This window comes from Pristiophorus japonicus, chromosome 3 (assembly GCF_044704955.1).
Source record: "Pristiophorus japonicus isolate sPriJap1 chromosome 3, sPriJap1.hap1, whole genome shotgun sequence".
Taxonomy (NCBI): Eukaryota; Metazoa; Chordata; class Chondrichthyes; family Pristiophoridae; genus Pristiophorus; species Pristiophorus japonicus.
The window spans coordinates 94,685,610-94,711,447 of NC_091979.1; the positions used below are offsets into that span (position 1 = coordinate 94,685,610).

The window sequence follows — 25,838 nt, forward strand, 5'->3', positions numbered from 1 at the left end:
TCCTTTTTATATACCTGTAGAAGCTCTTACTATCTTTTTATATTTCTTGCTAGTTTATTCTCATAATCTATCTTCTCTATTATTTGTTTAGTTGTCCTCTGTTGATACATCAGTCATCATCATCATAGGCAGTCCCTCAAAATCGAGGAAGACTTGCTTCCACTCTAAAAGTTAGTTCTCAGGTGACCGTACGGTCCAACACGGGAATTACAGTCTCTGTCACAGGTGGGACAGACAGTCGTTGGAGGAAAGGGTGGGTGGGAAGTCTGGTTTGCCGCAGGCTCCTTCCGCTGTTTGCGCTTGATTTCTGCATGCTCTCGGCGACAAGACTCGAGGTACTCAATGCCCTTTTGGATGCTCTTTCTTGACTTTGGGCAGTCTTGGGCCAAGGATTCCCAGGTGCCGATGGAGATGTTGCACTTTATCTCGTGTTGGCCACATCGTTCGCATGCCCGACACAAGACTCCCAAAGCAAGCGCTCTACTCGGAACTCCTACACGGCAAGCGATCCCCAGGTGGGCAGAGGAAGCATTTCAAGGATACCCTCAAAGTCTCCTTGATAATGCATCAGTAGTTCACTAGATGGAGCTCTATTACACTTCTCCCTCCTTACTGAAGAAGTAATAATAACAAAATAATCATTATACATAACTTGCATGGTTTACACAACAAAAGATATGAACTTATTTTCCCATATTTACAAATCAAACTTAACCATTGGTTTTCTGTTTCGAAGAGGATACATTCTTTCTTGAACAGAACTTTCCAATCTTGTTTTAGGACTTCTAGGCTGAGCCTGAGGAGAGTTTTTCTCCAAGATCTACATTTGGACTCTCTACAACTTCAGGCTGTTTGTCTGCCTGACTCGGACTCAGACTTAAATTCTGACTTTCTCTTGGACTTGATTCTAGTACATCTGATGTAGGATTTGCTAATGGTATGCTACATGTAATAAGACTATCTGACTCATCAGAAATAATCGAATCATCCAACTTTCAATTCCTTCCACATCTGTAGGTAAAATATGATCAATGTGAACAAACCTCACCTTTCCATGATCAAACATCTTGACCAAATATGTGCGAGGGCCACATATCTTCACTACTCTTCCTGGTAACCACTTTAATCATTTATGATGATCGTTCTTCACTTTAACCTTCTGATTCAATTTCACTTCTTTCTCTTACTCCACCTCCATCATGACTCTATTTCTGTCTTGATTGTTTCTCTTCTACTGGACTGTGCCAAGTTTGGCTTTAACAACGAGAACCTGATTATGGCTATCATTTGAGAAACAACTCTGCTGGTGTTCTACCAGTAGTTGTATGCGGAGTATTACGATAAATAATCAGAAAATTTGCCAGTTTGTGGTCCAACGACAACTGCCATTTGCTTGGATTGGATCCAACATTTGCTTGATGTGGGCACATTTTATAATTTGTACTGTATGTTCTGCTGGACCATTTGAAGCAGAATGATATGGTGGAACTTTGGTATGTTTCACATAGTTTCTGCTCATGAACTGTGCAAATTCTTCTGAACAAAATTGCAGCCTATTAGCAGACACAGTTTCTTCTGGCAGGCCAAATGAAGAAAATAATCATCGCAAATTGTCCAGTGTTTTACTTGTTGTTTTCCGCATTGGAAACACCTCTACCCACTTTGAATTGCTAATTATCACAATGAAGAATTGCTGTCCTTCTAACTCAGTAAAATCTGCATGTAACCTTTGCCACACCCTGGGAGGCCATTTCCATGGCTATAATGGTACTGATGGTGGTTTCTTGCTTACCGATTGACATGTTGCACAATGACTAATGAAGTACTCTATATCTTTGTGCAAACCGTCTGGTCAAGCACATTTCCAGCTGCTGGTCATGAAGACCTAACAATTTGGACCTGAACTTATTTGGGATAACCACTCTTGCTCCCCACATGATACAATCTTTACCCACTAACAATTCATTCTTACAAATGAAGTATGGATGAATATCTTCCTCTGATACCTGATTAGCCCATCCATTTGCTATATAATCATATATCTTTGACATTACTGGGGAACGTTTGGTTGTTCTACCAGTCTCTTCAGCTGTGACTGGCAGCTCATTAATGTGTGGAAAAATAGAACACTTCTTCCCCATTGGGTGTAACTTGTGATGGGGATGGCAACCTGAACATAGTGTCAGCATTACTGTGATCAGCTGATCATCTGTACTCAATGTCATACATATGCTGACAAAATCTCTGCATTTGGGCTGCAGCTAAGGTTGGACCTGGGGACTTTGGATGGAGGATTGCTGTCAGGGGCTTATGGTCAGTAATGATGGTAAACTTACGGCCAAACAAGTATTTGTGGAACTTCTGGACCCTAAAAATCAATGCTAAAGATCCCTTTCGATCTGCGCCAATTCCACTCACTGGCATTGAGAGTGCATGAAACAAAAGTAATTGGTCTCTCCTCCCCATTATGTAGTACATGAGAGATCACTGTCGCAACTCCATACAGAGAGGCGTCACATGCTAGCTTGATCGCCTTAGATACAGCATAGTGAACTAACATGGTACTCTCTACCATCTGGCTTTTACACTCTTTGAATGCTGAGTCGCATTCTACTGACCAATTCCAATGGACCTGTTTTTTCAACCGCTCATTCAGTGGCTGTAACACTGCAGCCAAATTTGGTAGGAACTTCTCATTTAGTTCAAAAGACCCAAAAATGATCGAAGTTCAGTGACATTCTTGGGAGTGGGTACATTTCTGATTGCATCCAGCTTTCCCTTGGTTGGATATAAACCATATTTATCTACTCTGTGCCCTAAGTACTCCACTAAGTTTTGAAATAACTCACACTTGTGAGCAGTCACACGTACTCTGTGCTTCTCTAGCCGTTTGAGCACTTCATTCAACACGTTATTATGGATTTGCCTGTTTGGTGCTGAAATTAGTATGTCATCTAAATAACATATAACAATGCCTTGCAAAATCTGGTTTATCACCCCTTGGAATATGGCGGGGGTGGAAGACACACCAAATAGTAGCCTATTAAACTGATATAGGCCTAGATGAGTATTTATAGTCAAGCATGACTTAGACTCCTCATATAACTCAAGTTGTAGGTAGGCATTTGTTAGATCTAACTTTGAGAAGATCTGGCCACCTGTCAGCATTGTGAACAAATCTTCTACATTTGGCAATGTATTGGGTAGATTACCCTCTATAACTTGGTTTATGGATACTTTATAATCAGTACACAGCCTTACCATCTGACTTGGGTACAACAACAATGAGTTTAGCCCAATTACTTAGATCTACCTTAGAGATAATGTTCTCAGTCTCTAGTCATTTGAGTTCTTGCTCAACTTTCTCTTTGAGTGCATATGGTACGGGACATGGCTTGCAGTAAACTGGTCTTGCATCCTTCTACACTCTGACACTTGCCTTGAAGTCTTGGATTTGACTGCCTGTTACCTGGAACACCTTCGAATACTGCTTGATGACGTCATCTTTAGATGCAAATTTCATTTCCACATGAAAAATCTAATTCCAATCCAGATTCAGTGATCCCAACCAATTTCTACCTATCAAGGCAGCCTTGTCTTCTGCCACTACTATGAGAAGCAAGCTCTGAAATTGATCCTTGTATGGTGATAAGTCCTACAACAGGGATTTGCTCTCCTGAGTAGCTTCACAGCTCTATCTTCGATTTCTCCAATGAAAAATCACACAACTTGTCGAGATAAGGTGGAGATAGACAGATTTTTGAGTGATAAGGGAGTAAAGGATTATTGGGAGTGGGCAGGAAAGTGGAGCTGAGATCCACCATGTTCTTATTAAATGGCGGAGCAGGCTTGAGGGGCCAAATGGCCTACTCTTGCTCCTATATCTTATGTTTCTTATGTTCTTATATAGCAATTCCGGTGCTATGCTCACGGATGCACCAGTGTTGATTTCCATGGGTATTCTGGCTCCTGCAATGCCTACTTGGATGTTGATACTTCGTGAATCGTTGTTAGATATCATTATGCTCCTGATGATGTGTATTTCCAGAACCTCCTTGTCCTGTTGCTTCTCTTCAATGCTATGTAGTGTCTGGTGATTTCTACTTCGAGCATTGAAAGTCAGTTTAGTCTTCAGTCGGCAAGATGCCCAGTTTTCTTGCAGCAGAAAAACATATGGACAGCTTTGAGCAATGTGTTGTCCCAGGCACCGAAAGCACGACTTCAATTCACTGTTACCGTGGCCAGTTGCTGAGGCCTTGGGCCCCAGCTGCCTTTTACTTCTAGCCTGCAGGCGATTCACCTCGGTTGTCTGATGACTGGAAATGGCGCGAAATTATTGGGAGTATTGGTTGGCCATATCCATCAACATAGCTGTCTGACAAGCTATCAAAAATAAAGTTAGGGTTGTCAAAAGTCAAGTTAGGGGTTGTCAACAATTTCCTTCTGATTGGATAGTTTTTTAAAGCTGCAATGTACTCACTGATGCCCTCATCATTTAATTGATTTTATGTTTTAAAATGATAACTTTCAGCAATTTCCTGGGGCTCAGGGCTGTCGTGCTGAATCTCCGTCAGTGGCATGTCCTTTGGCTTGACAGGAACAAGCACATTTTTCAGGGTTTGATACACCTCAGGGCCTGCTTCAGTCAGGAAAATAGCCCGTTTCCTTTCTAAAACCACCCGCTTACGGTTTACATCATCAGGGACTTTGATACTATTCACCGTGAAAAACATTTCTAGCCACTCTACATATGCTCTGAAAGTTTCTCGGTTACAATGGAACTCACCAAGCGCCCTATTATTCACCCAGGCCTGGCCATCTGGACTGTGCCAACATCGATCGTTCAGCTAAATGTGCTTGAAATTTACCTTGAATTTTTAGCTGTTCTGCAAAACAAAGAACCTCCCAAAGTCTTTCCGTTGGTTGGCAGGATTATCCACCAACAAAAATATCAGCTAGGAAATCTAATTATCCTATTCTCGTGGCCAATCTGTAATATTTTTACAGACACCACTAACTAGCACACATTACAAGATGGCTCCTTAACAAGGACTGTGTCATGTGACCTTGCCACGTGATCTTTTATTGTCAATACATCAGTAGTTGCATTACATCAGTAGTCCATTAGGTGGAGCTCTCTAACACCTGTCAATCAGGCTAATTTCCAGCGGAGAACCTGTCAAGTACAAAAGACGTACGCTGTGGAGTTAAAACTTAGCCCCCCGCCATCGTAACCTGCCCCTGCTAATATGCAGGCCTCAGATTCTGAAAATTGACATGATCGGGTCCATGTTTGATGCTCAGAAACATGATCAAACCCGAAGAATCGGATGATAAAACCTTTGGCCCAGATTTTGCGGTCAGCGGCGAACAAACGGCACACCATTGTTCATTATGCTTACAGCTGCCCACAAACTTTTAGTGGGCTTTTGCATGGTATTTTACGGTAATTAGATGGTAATTTCAGTGCGGCGCCCTCTACAGGGGATTTGGGAATTGTGTGAACAGGGAAAACAACAGCGTATCTCCTCATCCAATCAGATTGAAAAATTCTTACTGAGACACACAGGCCAGAATTTTCCCCTAAAAAAACGGGTGGGTTTAGGGCATGGGGGCAGTTAAATTGTAAAAAATGGGATTCCCGACCTAATCCTGCCTCCACCCCAACCACTTCTGGTTTTAACGGAGGCAGGGGCAGGGTGGGGCGGGGGATGTCAACAGCTTTCTCACAATTCCTGAAACCCTGCAGTTAAATCGAGACAGGTACTGGTGGATCCAAGAAGTGGCTTTATACGTGTTATATATGTAAACTTGTATTTACTCTGTACAGCCATCAGAGGGATCATCCCCTGGAGCCCCAAGGGATCCCATAATCCCTTGGGAGCACAGGTATTTAAGGAGGCTTCACAGGTTGGAGAGGCACTCTGGAGACCTGCAATAAAAGACTAAGGTCACACTTTACTTTGAGCTCACAGTGTTCAGTCTGACTCTTTCTCCATACACTACAACTGGCGACGAGACACTGATAGCAACCCAAAGATGCAGAGAACAGTGGGCATCCTGGAGACATTCTCGGAGGGAGATGATTGGGAAACTTTTGTAGAGCGACTCGACCAATACTTAGTGGCCAATGAGCTAGATGGGGAAGAGAGCGCTGCCAAATGAAAGGCGATCCTCCTCACCATCTGTGGGACACCAACGTATTGCCTCATGAAGAATCTGCTTACTCCAGTGAAACCCACTGAGAAATCATACGACGATTTGTGCACACTGGTCCAAGAGCATTTGAACCCGAAGTAAAGCGTTCTGATGGTGCCGGTTCTACACCTACAAAAGGTCTGAAGGCCAGGAAGTGACGAGTTATGTCACCGAGCTAAGACGCATTGCAGGACATTGCGAATTTGAAGGACATTTGGAGCACATGCTCAGAGACTTTTTCGTACATGTCATTGGCTACGAAACCATACTTCGCAAACTTTTGACTGTAGAGGCCCCAACCTTGAGTAAGGTCATAGCGATAGCCCAGTCGTTCATTGCCACCAGTGACAATGCAAAGCAAATCTCTCAGAACACAAGTACTGCTACAAGTACTGTGAACAAAGTGATATTGTTTTCGAATCATAATGTACAGGACAGGTCACACATACCTGCAGTACATGTCCGCAGATGTCTGAGTCCACTATCAAGGGTGATGAATGCAAGACCATTAACACCTTGTTGGCGCTGCGGGGGTAATCATCGTTTCCATTCATGCCGATTCAAAGAGTACGTTTGCAAGGGCTGTGGAACAATGGGACACCTCCAACGAGTGTGTAGGCGAGCTGCAAAGCCTGTTAAACCTGCAAGCCACCATGTTGCAGAGGAGGATCATGACAAACCAGAACCTCAGATCGAGGAGGCAGAGATACATGGGGTGCATGCATTCACCACGATAATACTGAATTTGTCCCCCGATAATACTGAATGTTGAACTAAATGGACTCCCGGTGTCAATGGAGCTGGACACGGGCGTAAGCCAGTCCATCATGGGCAAAAAGACTTTCGAAAGGTTGTGGTGCAACAAGGCCTCAAGGCCAGTCTTAACTCCAGTTCGCACGAAACTAAGAACTTACACGAAAGAACTGATTCCTATAATCGGCAGTGCTACCGTAAAGGTCTCCTATGATGAAGCGGTGCACAAGCTACCACTCTGGGTGGTACCGGGTGATAGTCCCACGCTGCTTGGCAGGAGCTGGCTGGGAAAGTACCCTAGAACTGGGATGACGTCCGAGCGCTATCGCCCGCTGACGAAACTTCGTGTGCCCAGGTCTTAAACAAATTTCCTTTGCTGTTCGAACCAGACATTGGGAAATTCCAAGGAGCAAAAATGCAGATCCACCTAATTCCGGGGGCGCGACCCATCTATCACAAGGTGAGAACGGTGCCGTACATGATGAGAGAAAGGGTAGAGATCGAGCTAGACCGCTGTAAAGAGAGGGCATCATTTTCCCGATCGAGTTCAGCGAGTGGGCCAGTCCTATCATCCTAGTCCTCAAGGGAGACGGCACCGTCAGAATCTGCGGCGATTACAAAGTAACTATCAATCGTTTCTCCCTGCAGGACCAATACCCACTACCAAAAGCCGACGACCTCTTTGCAATGCTGGCAGGAGGAAAGACGTTCACGAAGCTGGATCTGACTCAGCCTACATGACACAGGAACTGGAGGAATCATCGAAGGCCCTCACCTGCATCAACATGTACAAAGATCTTTTTGTTTATAACAGATGCCCGTTTGGAATCCGATCGGTAGCGGCAATATTCCAGAGAAACATGGAAACTTTACTGAAGTCGGTCTCGCACACCGTGGTCTTCCAGGACAACATCTTGGTCACAGGTTGGCACACAGTCAAGTATCTGCAGAACCTGGAGGAAGTTCTTAGTCGACTCAACCGTGTGGGGCTCATGTTAAAATGCTCGAAATGCGTTTTCCTGTCGCCTGAAGTGGAGTTCCTGGGAAGGAGGATTGCGGCGGATGGCCTCAGGCTCACCAACGCGAAGACGGAGGCAATCGAGATTGCATCGAGGCCACAGAATGTGACGGAGCTGCAGTTGTTTCTGGGACTCCTGAACTACTTTGGTAACTTTTTACCAAGTCTCAGCACATTGTTAGAACCACTGCATGTCTTACTACGAAAAGGGGCCGAATGAGTTTGGGGCAAAAGCCAAGAAAATGCCTTTGTAAAAGTGAGAAAATTGTTATGCTCAAACAAATTGCTTGTGTTGTATGATCCATGTAAGTGTTTGGTACTAGCATGTGATGCGTCATAATATCGCGTCGGGTGTGTATTGCAACAAGCTAATGATCTTGGGAAACTGCAACCAGTTACTTATGCATCCAGGAATCTGTCTAAGGCTGAGAGAGCCTACAGCATGATTGAGAAAGAAGTGCTAGCGTGTGTCTATGGGATAAAGAAAATGCATCAATACCCATTTGGGCTAAAATTTGAATTGGAAACTGACCATAAGCCACTTATATCCCTGTTCTCCGAGAGTAAAGGGATAAATACCAATGCATCGGCCCGCATCCAGAGACGGGCGCTCACGTTGTACGCATATAACTACGCCATCCGCCACAGGCCAGGCACAAGAAAACTGCGCCGATGCTCTCAGTAGGCTGCCATTGCCCACCACGGGGGTGGAAATGGCGCAGCTTGCAGATCTAGCCACGGTTATGGAAGCATTTGAGAGTGAGCAATCACCCGTCACTGCCCCGCAGATCAAAATCTGGACAAGCCAGGACCCCTTATTATCTCTAGTCAAAAGCTGTGTGCTTCACTGGAGCTGGTCCAGTGTCCCAGTGGAAATGCAGGAAGAGATAAAGCCGTTCCAGCGGCGCAAAGATGAAATGTCTATACAGGCAAGACTGCCTTCTGTGGGGCAATCGAGTAGTGGTCCCCAAGAAGGGCAGAGACACCTTCATCAATGACCTCCACAGTACCCATCCAGGCATTGTAATGATGAAAGCGATAGCCAGATCCCACGTGTGGTGGCCCGGTATCGATGCATACTTGGAGTCCTGCGTTCACAGATGTAATACATGCTCGCAGTTAAGCAATGTACCCAGGGAGACGCCGCTATATTTATGGTCTTGACCCTCCAAACCGTGGTCTAGGGTACACGTCGACTATGCAGGCCCATTCTTGGGTAAAATGCTCCTTGTAGTTGTAGACACATACTCCCAAGTGAATTGAATGTGAGATAATGTCGGCTAGCACGTCCACTGCCACTACAGAAAGCCTGCAGGCCATGTTTGCCACACACTGCCTACCCGATGACCTGGTGAGCGACAATGGGCCATGTTTTACCAGTGCAGAGTTCAAAGGATTCATGACCTGTAACGGGATTAAACATGTCACATCTGCCCCATTTAAACCAGCGTCCAATGGTTAGGCAGAGAGAGCAGTGCAAACTGTCAAGCAAGGCTTGAAGAGGGTAACTGAAGGCACACTGCAGACTCGCCTATCCCGAGTTCTGCTTAGCTACCGCACGAGACCCCACTCATTCACTGGGATCCCACCTGCTGAACTGCTCATGAAAAGAGCATTTAAGACAAGGCTCTCGTTAGTTCACCCTGATCTACATGAACAGGTAGAGAGCAGGTGGCTTCAACAAAGTGCATACCATGATAGCGCAAATGTGTCACGTGAGATTGAAATCAATGATCCTGTATTTGTATTATATTATGGACAAGGTCCCAAGTGGCTTCCCGGTACTTTCGTGGCCAGAGGGGAGCAGGGTTTCGGGTCAAACTTTCAAATGGACTCATTCACCGGAAACACTTGGACCAAATCAAACTCAAATTCACGGACTATCCTGAGCAACCCACCTTGGACCCTACCTTTTTTGATCCCCCACATACACACCAGTGGCAACCGGCGCCATGGTTGACTACGAAGCAGAACCCATCATCCACAGCAGCCCAGCAGGAACCAACGCACCAGGTAGCCCAGCAAGGCCAGCTGCACAGCAGCCCAGCGAAGACCAATGATTCAACAACACCAGCTTTCACACCAAGACAATCAACCAGGGCAAGAAGGGCCCCAGATCGACTCACTCACATTGTAAATAGTTACACTATTGACTTTGTGGTGGGGGGGGGGGAGGGGGGAGGGAGTATTGTTATATATGTAAACTTGTATTTACTCTGTACAGCCACCAGAGGGATCATCCCCTGGAGTCCCAAGGGATCCCATAATCCCTTTGGAGCACAGATATTTAAGGAGGCTTCACAGGTTGGAGAGGCACTCTGGAGACCTGCAATAAAAGACTAACGTCACATTTTACTTTGAGCTCACAATGTTCAGTCTGACTCTTTCTCCATACACTATAATACGTACCTCCTGCATCCAGGGTCCCTACCTAACCCACCTCCCACGATCTGAGACCCCACCACAAGACTCCCGATTGCCTTCCCAGGCCTCCAATCCCCACCATGAGACCTCGTCCTCCACCCCACCGATGATGCTGAGGCCGGCCACAATCCTCTTGTGGCTGGCCCTGATCCTCTCTTCACCCCTCCTATCCACCCCTGGTCCCACAGCAACCACTCCCCTGCTGATCCTTCAACCCCCTCCTCCTCCTGCTGATGTTCTGGCTGACCTCCACCTCCTCACAAACCCCGATCCTCCACTGCCAGTTCCCCAATCCCCCCTCCCTACGATCCCTCCCCCGGACCGACCCCTTGCATCTGCAGGCCTACCCGCCGACAGCCAGCCAGCATCTCAACCTGGCTGGCTGCAGGCAGGAATCTGAGTCCTCACATGCAAATCAGGCCCTGCTTTAAAGTTGGCAGGGCCTGCAGGAAACCCGGCCTCCCAGGTTTTCCGCCCGCCTCGGATGCCCTCCACCCCTAACCCGCCTAGCTAGAGAAAATTTCGGCCACAGAATCTAAACCAGGAAATGTAAATTAGAATATTTAATTCAATACAAAATTACATGCAGAAAGCAAAATAATGAGAGGGAAAGAAAGTTGGGTTTAAGAGAGAGATAAAAGACAGAGTAAAAGTGAAAAATAAATAAATTTTTAATTTTAAATAATTGATCATCTGTTAAATTAATTTATTTAAATGATTTAACTGGCTATCTCCTCACAGCAATGATCCAGTGTCAAAGTCTACATTTAATCAGTAGCCTTCTAGATAAAAATTGATTCACAACCACTGGCTCCTGAATTTGATTGCGAGAGTTTACTGCTATGCACACATTTGTGTTCTTTACAGTGAGTTACATCAATTTTCACGTCAGGAACTAAATTGAGTACTACGTTAAAGGAAGAGGCTAGAAAAAGCTCAGTTAACTTACCCAATTTGAATCAAGACTGCATCATGCTCACACAATCGTACTTTGCAGTGGTTGTGGAGAATATCATGACATAGAGGGGCCAAAATTGCCCACTGCTGGAAACAGGGCGCACGCAACCCGTTTCTAGTGTTTTCACTACCGCAGTGGAAGCGGTGGCCTCTTAAGCAAAATTCCGCTCTTTGACTTTTATTTTTCGGCAGACCGGAAGTCAGTCATAATGGGGGCGGATATGTGGCGGTGAGCACATTGGAGTGGCAGAAGTTGGGAGGGGGCAGAGTGGTCGCCGCTGTCAGTCATCAGCGTCGCGCTGATGACATCATCACGGCGCCGCGTCACCACAGCTTTCCCCTTCACTTAAAGGGGAGAGCCTGCGCAATTTTTAAATTCAGTCCACTGTCACCAGGGAGGGTTTCAGCCGGGCCAGCGGCCTGGCACCCAAGAGGAGGTATCAGGCTGCCTGTTGGCGGCCCAGCTGAATCCGGGGGCATAATTGTCGGCTCGACATGGTAGTCGGCTTGAAAAAACATAAACATGGCGGCAGCAGCAGTGCGTCCTCCCCTTTAATGGGAGCCGCACTGCCATTTTAGAAGGCCACGGCCTTGCTGAGAAAAGCAGCTTTTGGCACCGCCCAGCAGGAGGAAAATTTTCTCTGCAGAATTTTGCCTTTCGGGGGGGGAACATCGGCGGTGCGCACTCTGGTGACGCACTTAGGACGGATCGCCAGCAGCGGAACGGTGGGGAAGGAGCGGGTCACCTGCGGGATACTGCAGGAGTGGAATTTAAAAAATGGAGGCCATTGCACTCTGCAGCATAGCTGACGATTTCTGGCAGTAACAAGCCTTAAGGAAAGGGGCAATTTCAGCCCCAGAGTCTTCTGCTCACAGAGCTGGAGAAGACAGGCTATGAGACAAAAAAAATGGGAAGGAAGAAGTAAATTGTCTGAAATCAGTAATTAATACTAAATTATAACACTTTACAATCCTTTTCCATACAAATCGGGTCCAAACTGCTCAACCTGTTGCCACTGCAAATAATGAAATATTGCCTTTTCACCTTTAGGACTTGGTTTTGAAACCAGCCAAACTAATGGGAGGAGGGGGTGAAAATTTCTGTCAACTAGTTGTAAGAGGTCTATACTAAATTGGTTTAGGTGTTCTTAACCTACTTTCAAGTGATGGCAAATCCAGAGCACAACCCACCGATAAATCAGCACTAACTAGCACAGAATTTGTACTTTCACTTGCAAGAAGCCAAAATAAAAATTACTGGCATGAGTAAAGGAAAATTTATATTGGTTTTAGTACAGGGTGCTTTTCTGAGGTTCGGTAGACTGATATAATCCCGATTTCACCGGTGTGATTTTTTTTAATCCCACTTCTCATGCCAACAACCTTTTTTGGTCTCTGAGTGAAAGTACAATTTAGTGCCAATTAGTGCTGAATGATATATTGGGCCAGAGTAGGAGCTTTTCTGCAGCATTTGGGTTTGACCAGTACCTTGTGTCAGAGTGTTTGATACTGATCATGTGCAGTACCTTATCTTGGACAGCTTGATGTTGATGTTTTGGGTGCTTAAAGTGGAAAAGTATTGTAGTCACATCTCTTATTCTGATGAACATAAAATGCGTTGAAAGTACAACTAGTTCTATTCAAATAGATTTGTATCTCTTTCTTCAGTGTATCATGAACTGACTTTTGTTGTTATTTAGGCAATGCCTTGAGATGGATTGATCAGTCTGCAATAAATTACTCAAACTGGGCTCCTGGGGAGCCACCTGGAGGGACATATGATGCTGACACGTGTACTGTCATGGACACAAAGTCAGGACAGTGGAAAATAGTTAATTGTGATGAAGGCTTTGGAAGACCAGTCACGTGTGAAACAACAACAAGTGAGTAGGATTCAAACAAATGTTTGCATAGTACCCTATTTTTGTTTTCCATTATCGAGTAGATTAAGAAAAATTCCATTATATTTGTCATCTCGGTATATATTGTTCCTGAGTGATTCATTGTTCATTTCTGTTCCATTCTGTTAACATCTGACTCCATTCAATATACAGTCAGAATCTCTACATATTTTCTCTTTGGATTGTTGCCTTATGTGTACTGATTCTGAATAGGGTGACAAGTGGCACAGTATACTTACAACTTTAGTTGTTTGTCTGGATCATGGGTTGTAATAAATTCTGACATTGGTATGCAATAGTTATTTTCATTGTGACTTTGTTTTGAAAGCTGTTTCTATTATTAATCTATATATTTGACTTTGATTTGAAATAAAAAATGCTATTTTACTCTTTCATGGAAAACTTTTAACTCGTATAATGAGATTAGACACACTGGAGACTATTTTGTCCTTCCACATTTGAGATCTGGATTTGATCAGAAAGATGGAATGAGAATGTCTTATCCCTTTTCTTTATAAGGCTCAAGAATCAGTTTGGCCAAAGTCAACAAAGTTCCCAATGATCACATGGTCCATAAAACAAATTAACATTAATTTGTCTATCTCACTCTAGGGCATATTTTCCTTTGTTTGATAATTTTAGGGAAATAGTCAAAATTTGTTATCAGTAATACACTTCTGCCAATAAATGTTGATGGACTTTTTGGTCATGATTACCATAGCTCCAAATATGATTTTTTTTTAATTAACAAAAAGTGAGAGAAACAGCAGATTTTTTACTTAAGGGTCAATCATGCAGAATTATACAGGACAGTAGAAAATTGAAAAGAAGATATTTAACTCCAAGTCAACCTGGAATTAATGAATTGAACAAAGATTGACAGAATATAGAGAGCATGGCTGTCGCAGCCATTTCAATACAGCTGCAGGAGAGAGAAGCCCAGGCGCGCAAAGGGCAAAAGACGTGCCTGACTTGTAGCAGGCACCACTGAAGGCAGTGGGTCTGCGGTAACAGAGTCAACTGCGTGAGCATGGCAAAGGAGCAGTGAATGAGTAGGTTCAGGTTTAACAGGGAGGCTATAACTGAGGTGTTCTGTCTGACCAAAGTAAACCTGAATCAATGAGGGTAAAATTCCGGTCGGAGGCTTCCTTCAGACGAACGCCTCTGACCCGAAATTTTTCAACGAAAATACTTGGTGGTCCCGGAGGCACCTTCGATTCTGGTTGGAGGCCTTCATACAGGGTAATAACTTCCCCGTACATAGGAAAATAATGGAGTCAAGTGGGCCTGGACTACCAATCACTCGGCAGTATTCTTATTGATAATAATGGGAACTCCGTTTTTACGAGTTCCCATTACTATCAATGAGAATAACCCCCTAAAACAAGAAACACAACATAATTTTTTTAAACTCTCATATTTAAAATTAATTGAAATGATAGTTAATTAAATGTTTTCGAAAAACAAACTTTTTTGGAATTTTTTTTAATGTGTTTTAATCGGGTTTAAAATAAACTTACCTTAATGGACAGGGTTTTTAACATAAAAATGTATGATTACATTTAATTTTTATATGTTTTAAAACTCTTACGCTGGTAAAAGTAAGCTATGCGCATGCTTTTACCAGGCATTCGAGTTTGAAGGACATTCGCTGGGTGTGAGTTGGGCAAATAGCCCAATCTCTCCCGCGCGAATGTCCTTCTCCCGGGGATGTGGAGGAGCTATCAAGAGAAATCTTGACAGACCGAAAAAGCTGGTTTTCGGCGCATGCGCATTGCGCCCTGAAAATCGGCTTTTGCGAGGCCTCATCGGGTCTGTGCATACTTCGTACCGGTGAGGCCGGAATTTTCGGCACAATGCCTATAATGTACACTATCAGTAATAGCTGCCGTGAAGCTTGTCACTGCCCTCAATTATTATGCCATAAGATTTTTTGAATCATCCACAGACTTCCATATAACCATCATCCTAATAAATCTACACTGCACTTTTTCCATGACTCCAATATCTTTCTGAAATAAGGTCCCCAAAATTGTTTATAATCCAACAATGTTCTGTACTGATTAATCAGCAACACCATATTTTTTGTATTCAAGGCCCTGTTATGTTTTTAGGCTTTGACTCTCTTATTTCTCCCATGCGCAGTACGAGTGCACACTCCAATGTGAGCTCAGGATTATCAATGTATGGCCGGGGGATGGTGGAGGTCTAAATATGCTTCTTCTCCATTTTAGTGACTGCAGTAGACATCACTATCATTGTATACTCATTGTCTTCTCCCTGTGGCTGAGGAGCTCCTCTCAGAGTCACAGTGCAGATTTCGTCCCTACGTGGCACAGCGGACATGATTCTTGCAGTGCGATAGCTGCAGGAAAAATGCAGGGTTCAGCACCAGCCCTTATATATGGCCTTCTTCAACCTTACAAAGGCCTTTGACACTGTCAACCGCGAGGGTCTATGGAGTGTCCTCCTCCGTTTCGGATGCCCTCAAAAGTTCGTTACCATCCTCCGCCTGCACGACGACGACATGCAGGCCATGTTTCACCTCACAGTCGACAAGCTCCCCGCTAGAGTGGAACTAAACTACAGAACCAGTAGGAACCTATTCAACCTTCGTCGTCTCCAGGCCAGGTCCAAGACCACCCCAACCTCTGTCATCGAGCTACAGTAGGCGGACAACGCCTGTGTCTGCGCACAAACAGAGGCTGAACTCCAGGACATAGTCGACATATTTACTGAGGCATACGAAAGCATGGGCTTTACGCTAAACATCCGTAAGACAAAGGTCCTCCACGGCCTGTCCTCTCCGCACAGCACTGCCCCCCAGTAATCAGAACCACGGCGTGGCCCTGGACAACGTAGATCATTTCCCATCCCTCGGGAGCCTCCTATCAACAAGAGCAAACATTGACGACGAGATTCAACACCGCCTCCAGTGCGCCAATGCAGCCTTTGGCCACCTGAGGAGAAGAGTGTTTGAAGACCAGGCCCTCAAAACTGTCACCAAGCTCATGGTCTACAGAGCTGTAGTAATACCCACCCTCCTGTATGGCTCAGAGACATGGGCCATGTCCAGTAGACACCTCAAGTCGCTGGAGAAATAACACCAACGATGTCTCCGCAAGATCCTACAAATCCCCTGGGAGGACAGACACACCAACATTAGCGTCCTCGACCAGGCCGACATCCCCAACATTGAAGCACTGACCACACTTGATCAGCTCCGCTGGGCAGACCACATTGTTCGCATGCCAGACACGAGACTCCTAAAACAAGTGCTCTACTCAGAACTCCTCAGAACGGCAAATGAGCCAAAGGTGGGCAGAGGAAACATTACAAGGACACCCGCAAAGCCTCCCTGATAAAGTGCAACATCCCCACCGACACCTGGGAATCCCTGGCCAAAGACCGCCCTAAATGGAGGCAGTGCATCCGGGAGAGCACTGAGTCCCATCGCCGAGAGCATGCAGAAATCAAGCGCAGGCAGCGGAAAGAGCGTGTGGCAAACCAGTCCCACCCACCCTTTCCCTCAATGACTATCTGTCCCACCTGTGACAGGGACTGTGGTTCTCGTAATGGACTGTTCAGCCACCTAAGGACTCATTTTTAGAGTGCCAAGCAAGTCTTCCTCGATTCTGAGGGACTGCCTATGATAGTGATTGTGATGTATACTCCTCCCTTTGTGGAATTTACCCTTGTCTGTTATCCTTCACTGTAGAAACTTAGAATCATTATACTTTGATATAAGAGCCATTTATTCCTCAGTGATGACACATTTCCAGATCACTGCTCTAAGCAAGTTGCTCAAGATTTAGAATATTGGAGTACGACAATCAATTCCTGGATCCACATTAGTATAAAGCTTACCTCAATAAAAGGAATGCTGTGAAAGTGAAATAGGTCCATAATGCTGACTGTGCAGCTACAGTGCAAGATTGAACTGAGAATTAAATCATTTTAAAAGGTTCATTATTTTGACAATTTAAGGTCAAACTTTAAAGTCATTTATGATTGCTTTGTTTTTAGTTTTTGATGTAACCAGGAAAAAGAAAACTTAATTTATAGTAACCTACACAAAGGAGATTTATGTACACTGATTTGTACAACAGAAACATTGGGTCATCAGATCAATAAAGGCAAATAAGAAAAATCTAATCTAGCAACAAGACCCTGCAACTGCTGGTTAGCTCAGTAGTTGACCCCTCATCATCAAAGTTTCCAGCCTCCCTGCAGGAAAATATTAGCTAGATGGACAGACAGAGTTCAAACATTCCATCTGGGTTTTGGTGTTTCTTTTCAGTTTATGCAGGAGACTAAAATGCTCAAACTAGGTGATGAATCTCAAGAAAATATCACCCAAGGCACTTTCTTTCAAGACAAGTATACAAAAGAGAAAGAAAAGCTGAGCCCTTTAGGTCATATTGTCACACCAGTAACCAATCCTATGCTCCCTATATAAATATGTGGAGCAAATACAATTAGCATTAGCATACAGGGAGCTAAAGTATAAATCACTTACATTTACAGTGCCCCAGCTGAGCTGTGGTATGGTCAAATGGTATGCCCTTGGCATTGATCCATGCAGTACATGCAGTCGTCTTGGGTAATCCTTGCCACTGGACCAAGACCTAGCTCTGTGCAACAGCCACCACATGTTAAAAAACTCCAAGCACAGGCATCTTCCACCCTCCAAGATGTAGTTCGGGATCTGGAATATTAGATCCTTCATTGAAACACCTGTGAACTTATTCCTTTTTGGTGTGGAAGCAAGTCATCCTTGCTTCGAGGGACTGCCTATGATGATGACATGCATGCATTACAATAAAGTAAGTGCCTCCAGAGTTGATTAGCATGTCTGCACCAACATCTGCTGGAGGCTTTAAATACAGTGCAAAATGTAATAACCTACTGATGGTTGCTTACACTCAGACTTATTTTGTAACATGCTCATCACCTAAACATGATAACACAACTCGTTTTCAATTGGGAGCTTAATTTACAAATTAATGCATTGACTATAGATGGGATATAGGCAGATTAAGTGAGTGAGCAAGAACATGGCAAATGGAATATAATGTGAAGAAATGTGAAGTTATCCACTTCGGTAGAAAAAATAGAAAAACAGTATTTTTTAAATGATGTGAAATTGGGAAATGTTGGTGTTCAGAGGGACCTGGTGTCCTTGTACACGAATCACTGAAAGTTAACATGCAGATACAGCAAGCAATTAAGAAAGCAAATGGAATGCTGGCCTTTATTACAATAGGATTTGAGTACAAGAGTAAAGATGTCTTACTGCAATTATATAGGGCTCTGGTGAGACCACACCTGGAGTATTGTGTACAGTTTTGGTCTCCTTACCTAAGGAAGGATATACTTGCCACAGAGGGAGTGCAATGAAAGTTCACCAGACTGATTCCTGGGATGAGGGAATTGTCCTAGGAGCAGACATTGAGTAGACTAGGCCTATATTCTCTAGAGTTTAGAAGAATGAGAGGTGATCTCATTAAAACATACAAAATTCTTACAGGGCTTGACAGGGTAGATGTTTCCCCTGGCTGGGGAGTCTAGAACCAAGAGTCGCAGTCTCAGAATAAGGGGTCGGCCATTTAGAACTGAGATGAGGAAAAATTTCTTCACCCAGAGGGAGGTAAATCTTTGGAATTCTCTGCCCCAGTGAGTTGTGGATACTCAGACATTGAGTATATTCAAGACAGAAATCGATAGATTTTTGAATATTAAGGGAATCAAGGGATATGGGGATAGTGCAGGAAAATGGAGTTGAGATAGAAGATCAGCCATGATCTTATTGAATGGTGGAGCAGGCTCGAGGGGCTGAACGGCCTGCTCCTGTTCTTAATTCAAACATCTGAACCTATAAGTTTAATGGCTGCATTTTCCAGTATCAAGATAGCGGCAGAAAAATGGGCAAAGTTGGGCAGGGAGGCCTACTGTTGTTTACGGCTTCAATATGAATTTCCCTTTCCTTTGCCCCACCCCCCGCCCCCCTCCCACCTATGTTGGAACAGGTAATGGCTGCTCCTTCCCTACCTGCGCATACAAAAACCGTGGGAGGTGGTGGTTTGCAAGAACTGTTTTTTGGCCCATTTCTATCTCATTCACTCCAGTTCTTGCATCTCTCTGGCACCGCCAGATGTAACTGGCTGTAGTCAATGAAGTAGTGGTAAGAAGGCGTGAGGGAGGGAGAGGGCAATGTAGCCTCCTCCATTTCAGTCCCCAGCACTTACCTGCTGATGCATTTGCTGTGGCCTTAAGTGAGAGATTTGATGAAGTCTTCAGGGATCGTCTGCCCCTTCAACGTGGTTCCTTTCACTTCAGGTGCTGCAGCAGCAATCCCACTGCTGCACCACTGGAAATTTCCTGGGTGCCATTGGTGGGCTCCTGCTTTCTGGTAGGCATCCCGCTGAAAGCATGCCATGAATGCTTAGTGACTTCTGATGTGGGGAGCTAGGCCGGGATTGGGGCAGCGAACATAGGCCCTGCCCCTGATCGTATGGAGCCCTAAATTTCTGGATTGAAAACTTAATTTCAGCTTTCAGAATTAGCTAATTGCAAAACTGTTTCTACATCAGTAGTATTTGATCTAGCATTCTGATGGGCGGTTCTTAAAACTCACTGAGAACTTTTATCTAGTGTTATTTCCTAAATTCTTGTCCCATCATTTTATCTGGTGTCACATAGAAATGGAATGTGATTTTCACGATGTAGATCCATGCAGAACTCCAAGTTATTATGGTTCCTGCACAGTCCAATTTAGGCAGTCTTTACAATTACCTGTTGCCTGTATTTCAAAAATCAAAGTAAACTGGTGACTGCACTGCAGTTCGTGAGACAAAAATGGTTGACTGCATACTATATTATTCAGAGAAGGTTCACTAGGTTGATTCTGGAGATGAGGGTTTTGACTTATGAAGATAGGTTGGGGCTATACACATTAGAGTTCGGAAGAATCAGAGGTGATCTTATCAAAACATATAAGATAATGAGGGGGCTCGACAAGGTGGATGCAGAGAGGATATTTCCACTCATAGGGGAAACTAAAACTAGGAGACATAGTTTTAGAATAAGGAGCCGGCCATTTAAAACTGAGATGAGGAGGAATTTCTTCTCTCAGAGGGTTGTAAATCTGTGGAATTCTCTGCCCCAGAGAGCTGTGGAGGCTGGGTCATTGAATATATTTAAGGCGGAGATAGACAGATTTTTGAGCGATAAGGGTTATGGGGAGCGGACAGGGAAGTGGAGCCGAGTCCATGATCAGATCAGCCATGATCTTATTAAAAGGCGGAGCAGGCTCGAGGGGCCAGGTGGCCTCCTCCTCCTCCTATTTCTCATGTTCTTATGAAGTGGGACTTGAATTCACAACTTTTTTGACCTGGGGGCGAGTGCTACCTGTGAGTCAAGGCTGATACTTATGTGGCATTACTTCAACATGAATAGACTTTAACAAAGCCTTCATAAGCAAAAGTGCTAACAATTGAGGAATCATCTTGTCATTTAAAAGGTACTTGGAAGTGCACTTAAAGAGCCGTAACCTCCAGGGTTATGGACCTAGTGTTGGAAGGTGGCATTAGGTTGGGTAACTCTTTTTCAACCGGCATGGACATGATGGGCCGAATGGCTTCCTTCTGTGTCATAATTTTCTATGATTCAGTTTCTCACAATATTACATTACTTTTTTTTGCTTTTACATTTTTGCTAAGATTAGCAAAGAGGTGACTATAGGAACCTAGATTTCTTTCCCAGCTTTACAGGCTAGCTTGCCACCCATTCAGAGTCACTGGTGATAAATCTAGCATCTACTGTGGATCCAACATGTAAACTTCACTTTTAAACTCATGTAAGTTTTATATTTTTTTTTAGTAGCTGTACCCGATGGAGAAAAATGCTCAAGAGGTAAGTGTATGAGCCAAACAATAACTTTTAAAATCTCTACTAATCTGATAATGCTTATTTTGCATAATGCTTTAAAACACCTAAATGTTGCTTTTTACTACTGCCTAAGATCAAAATATGGGCGTAAAATGGGCGCAACAAGGCCCCATTTCATGGACCAACTTCCTTGGAAAGTTAATGAGTGACTGGCAGGGTCAGTGTTTGAAATGTACAAACATTCTTGACATATGAAGTATCGAACCAGCCATCCATCCATCATGATCAGGAGCAGTGAAACACCCAGTGCGTGCATCATTATACTTCTTTCATATGAACTGGGAAATTACAAGACACAAAAAGACCACGGTCCATCTAGTTCGCCTTCTACTATCCTGGTAGTTGCATGATACAATGATGATGGGGTTGTTAACTAATCATAACAATCAATTTATATCAATTAGTCTATAACAGACCCAGACACAAGGAAACCCCCAGTGGTAAAGAGCTTTGGGAACCATAGATCCAAAGTCACTTTTTCCTTTCAAGCTGCTGTACTTCCCACATGTCATGTCTCAAATTATTCATGTACTGTATCCCAGAATGTTATTTTCTGAAAGAAATCTATATAATTTACACTCTACTGAGTGTTGAAACAGCTTTGCGTCCTGAAAATTATTGCCTTCCAACCCTAATAAGAGTGTGGGTGGCAACAATGGCACAAAAATACTGCCAAAACAGATAAAAAGGATAAATAAAACCTGGAGTGAGACTCCACAGCTTCATTGTTCCCTTTCTAGGCCCCTAAGATTCAGTGTCATGTCAGGACCATAAATTGATGCATTAACAGGGTCCTCAATGACATTAATTATCAACGCTAAATGGCATGGGCAGGAATAATTTGTAATAACGTCACAAATCCAGCAATTTCATGGTCACCATTAAGTTCAATGGGGAACTTCATGGCAAAATTGGACTTTTATTAGCTTTGGCGGTGCTAACGGTGGGGCAACGCAAATTGTCCAGCAATTTGCAGAGAATTGGAACTTGTGGCATATGCCTTCAACTCCGCAAATTCCTGGATTTTTTACGAATTAATAATGGCGACTGTCATTATAATAAAGTGACTTCCCAGCAATTTCTGGCCCCATGATGCACTGGCATGCACTGTAAAACTGCACTTTATCGGTACAGATTACTAGAATAGTACTAGCATGAAAACGTTTTAACATATACCGTATATACTCGCGTATCATGCGACTTTTGAAGACCTAAATTGTAACCTAAATTTGGGGGGTAGCATGATACGCGAGATACAAAATTTGCGGGTGTGAAGTGCTGGCCAAGATGAGGCTGTTAGGCAGTAAACACACGAATGCCCATTTTTCTTGCTTCTCGTAAAGCATAAAGTCTTATTTTAGATCGTGTTATAATATAACCATTTTCTCGATTTTCGGACACCCACTTTGATACTTTATCTTCTAAATGCGGCCAATGACATTTCGACCCGCGATTTGCGCATTTATAGGAAGGAGTTTCCTTCAATTTTTCTTTTTGTTTTCTCCAGTTTCTCCAGTTTTGCTTTCTCTGACACCAAACAGCTTTGCAGCTTTAACGTTGTTGCTTTGTTCCGCTTCGGCAACAACTTGCAGCTTAAATTTGGCAGTATATTTCTTCGCAGATCTTTTCTCCATAGTGGCTAAGGGTAGAATGTAAAAATATATTTGTCATAGTTTACTACCTTAGATGAGATTTGGAACGAAATACGGTAACTGTTTATTATCGTAATGAGAAACAGCAAAACAGCTGTTTCTCATTCGGTTGTTTACGGCGGAAGAGTCGTTTCATGATTCGGTTGTTAAGGTCTGTATTCGATCGTTGTTATGTGTTAGGGTACTTGTTACGTGTTGGGTACTTGTTAAACTTGTTTGAAAGCCTAGCCTAGTGTCATCTGGTATCTCAAAAAAGTAACTCGCATGATACATAAGATATATGATAAAATCATGTTTTGGGGACGAAAATTTAGGGGTCGCATGATAAGTGAGATCGTAGGATACGCGAGTATATACGGTAGCTCTTTATATTAAGAGAGCCTTGTTAGCTTGTGTCTAAGCTTTTGCTTCCCTTTCAGAATATTGTTGGTTTTATACTGCAAAGGCCCACGGACAGCATACTCTGAGTCTACTCATAAGCTTAATTGAATAGCACATCTATGTCATCAAAAAATTATTCCTGACACTTCATTATTTCAGATGACCAGTTAACAGTGATAATACAATCTTGACCCTCTTGGGCCAGAAAGACTGTAATAATATATTGCATTATTGGATCCAAATCATTAACAATATATTTCTTGGTTTTTTGCAGGTGCCAAAAATATTGTATTACCAACAGCATTAATCATTGCAGGTGCTGCGATTTTGGTGATAATTTCAGTAGCTTTGTGGTATGCATACAAAAGGAAAAATCTCACTGCAAATAGATTTAGTTCCATTCAGTACAATCCAACAAATCAAGTTACAGATGACAGTGTTTTGGTAGAGAATGAAGAAAGGGAATATGAAGCATAGTCTTTTAATCATGATGTGATATTAAATATAATTGCACAACAAATAATGAAACAGAGCTAAGATGCCATTGGCTAACTATAGTTTGATAGAATTTTTAAATATTAACAATTTTTGTATATTCAATCCATGCTTTTATCTTACAATTACTTACTAAAGGCAAAAATTTAAAACAGTAGGCAAAGGAAAGCATAGCTTGGAATGTAAAACCTGCTGTTTTAAAAATACATTTAATCAGTGACATAATCTAAATAATTCAGCAACCATCAACTTTTATGAACATTTGTTTTTAGTGAGTTCCTTAAAGTTACATACTAAATTACTCAAGAATTAAAAACAATAGGAAAAGAAAGTCCGTAACCTCATAATAGATTTATTTGTCACATATTTCTTTGTAGTGCATGAATAAGGTTCATGAATAAGATTCTCCTTTGTAAGTTCAATCGTTTCATTGGATTTTGAAGAATAGTGAGCTATTTTTCTGTTTTTTTTTACTAGTTTGACTATTGATTAACATTATAGGATTAAAATATTTGTCTTTTAAAATATATAAATGTCACAATTTTGTTTTAATAAAAAACTCAGATTGCCATACAAAGTATTTAACAGCTACATAAAGACATTGGTCTTAATTTATTCATTGTTTATGACAGTGGTGGTGGAATGCCACAATGATATTTCATGCCTACAAATTGGGGTGAGAGCACTGATAGTGATTTCAGGCTCAACTTCTATGATTATGTGCATATTTGCACAGTTACTGTAAATCAGTGGTCTTGGTTAATATTAACAGTTAGTTTAACAGTATTGTTAATTTTACCTCTTAGGTTTAGAAAAAAACAAGATACAGAGGAAGATGGTAAGGAAGGTGTTCCAGGTAGTTTGTTAGAACAGCGTGTAGTAGTACAAGGAAATGGGAAGCTGTCAGTTAGTAAAAAAATTGGGATGGCGGTACTGGGGGTTGTGAGTGGAGGTTTGGGAGCACTTGGGGTGGGGGGGCGCTACAAGAATCTGGAAGAACTGAAAGGGACATTGCAGTTTGTGGAACGGGGGTACCACCTGGTAGGAACAGTAGAATGGTATGGCAGAAACTGTGGAGTCTGGGAAGAGAAATCTTGGGGTGTGGGAGTACTGGGAGAGGGTTTTGGGTGTGGCAACAGTGGAAGGGTGGAATTTGAGTATGGCAGGATTGGGATGGCATTGGCGGGAGTGGAGAGTATTGGGGAGAGAGTTACAGGTTGCCACTGACATACACAATAGGGAGGCTTTTCTCAAGCAGATTGACAATGGAAAGGAAGGTGTGATTTCTCAGTGTGAAGGTGGGTGGGAGCAGTGATCAGGGAGAGGAGAAAGGTTTGGGTGCCTGGAGCGGGGCGTCCCTCACAGTACTTATGAGGGATTTCTTTAAAAGAGATTCCTGAGCAGTGAGTTGCGGAAACCAGTTATTATTTAAAATACAGCTGAGTATTTATTTTAAATTATACAGGTCACTGCATTGAAGAAACCACCATTGATTTCCTCATTATGACTGTAGCCTTGCTCAACAACAACCAGACCCCAAGCTAGCATCAAATGTGTGTTGGGGCTTGGGATTACAGTGGTGTTGGTATCTGATTGCTGGGGACAGGGATTTCTTGAAACAATTTCCTATTGTAAAATAATAATAAAATACCTTTTGTGGCTATTCATTCCCATAATATGACACAACCCTGACCTTGATGCTCCCCTCCACCCAGAGTGGCAAAAGCCACATTCCTAGACTTGCTAGAAACCATCTTCCAAAGCACGTACTATTATTACTCGTGATTTTAAAACTGATTTAGAACTTGGAAGCTGGTTCACTTGCTGCCAGCAAAGCATTAAAGTTTCAGAATTCCCTTCTTTTTTTGTTAAGTCTGGGTCAATTATCCTGGCTCAGATACAATCTTTATAATAAAATCACTGTCTATTTTCTGTGTTGAAACTTTAATGTTGCAATTGTCAACTGAATATCCATTTTCTTCTTGCTCATTGGTTAAGTGTAGTAAACTTGGTGTTTTTCTCCTTTTTACAGGGTCATTTTTTCCAATCTAATTACACAGAATCCAAGATCATGTTAAACTTAATCATTCTATGGTCACTGCCTCCCAG

The 25,838-nt window shown here is 43.1% G+C and overlaps 1 protein-coding gene across 1 annotated transcript in view; it reads left to right on the top strand.

Annotated features, from left to right (window-relative positions):
• cd302 (CD302 molecule) overlaps positions 1-24,687 on the top strand; it is a 70,856-nt gene extending 46,169 nt beyond the window's left edge. Inside the window, exons 4-6 of the mRNA XM_070874627.1 lie at positions 13,051-13,233; positions 21,133-21,165; positions 23,509-24,687. Of these exons, the coding sequence (XP_070730728.1) occupies positions 13,051-13,233; positions 21,133-21,165; positions 23,509-23,711 (419 nt within the window). The 3' untranslated portion in view covers positions 23,712-24,687. The remainder of the gene's footprint in view (positions 1-13,050; positions 13,234-21,132; positions 21,166-23,508) is intronic.
• Positions 24,688-25,838: the final 1,151 nt, after the last annotated feature.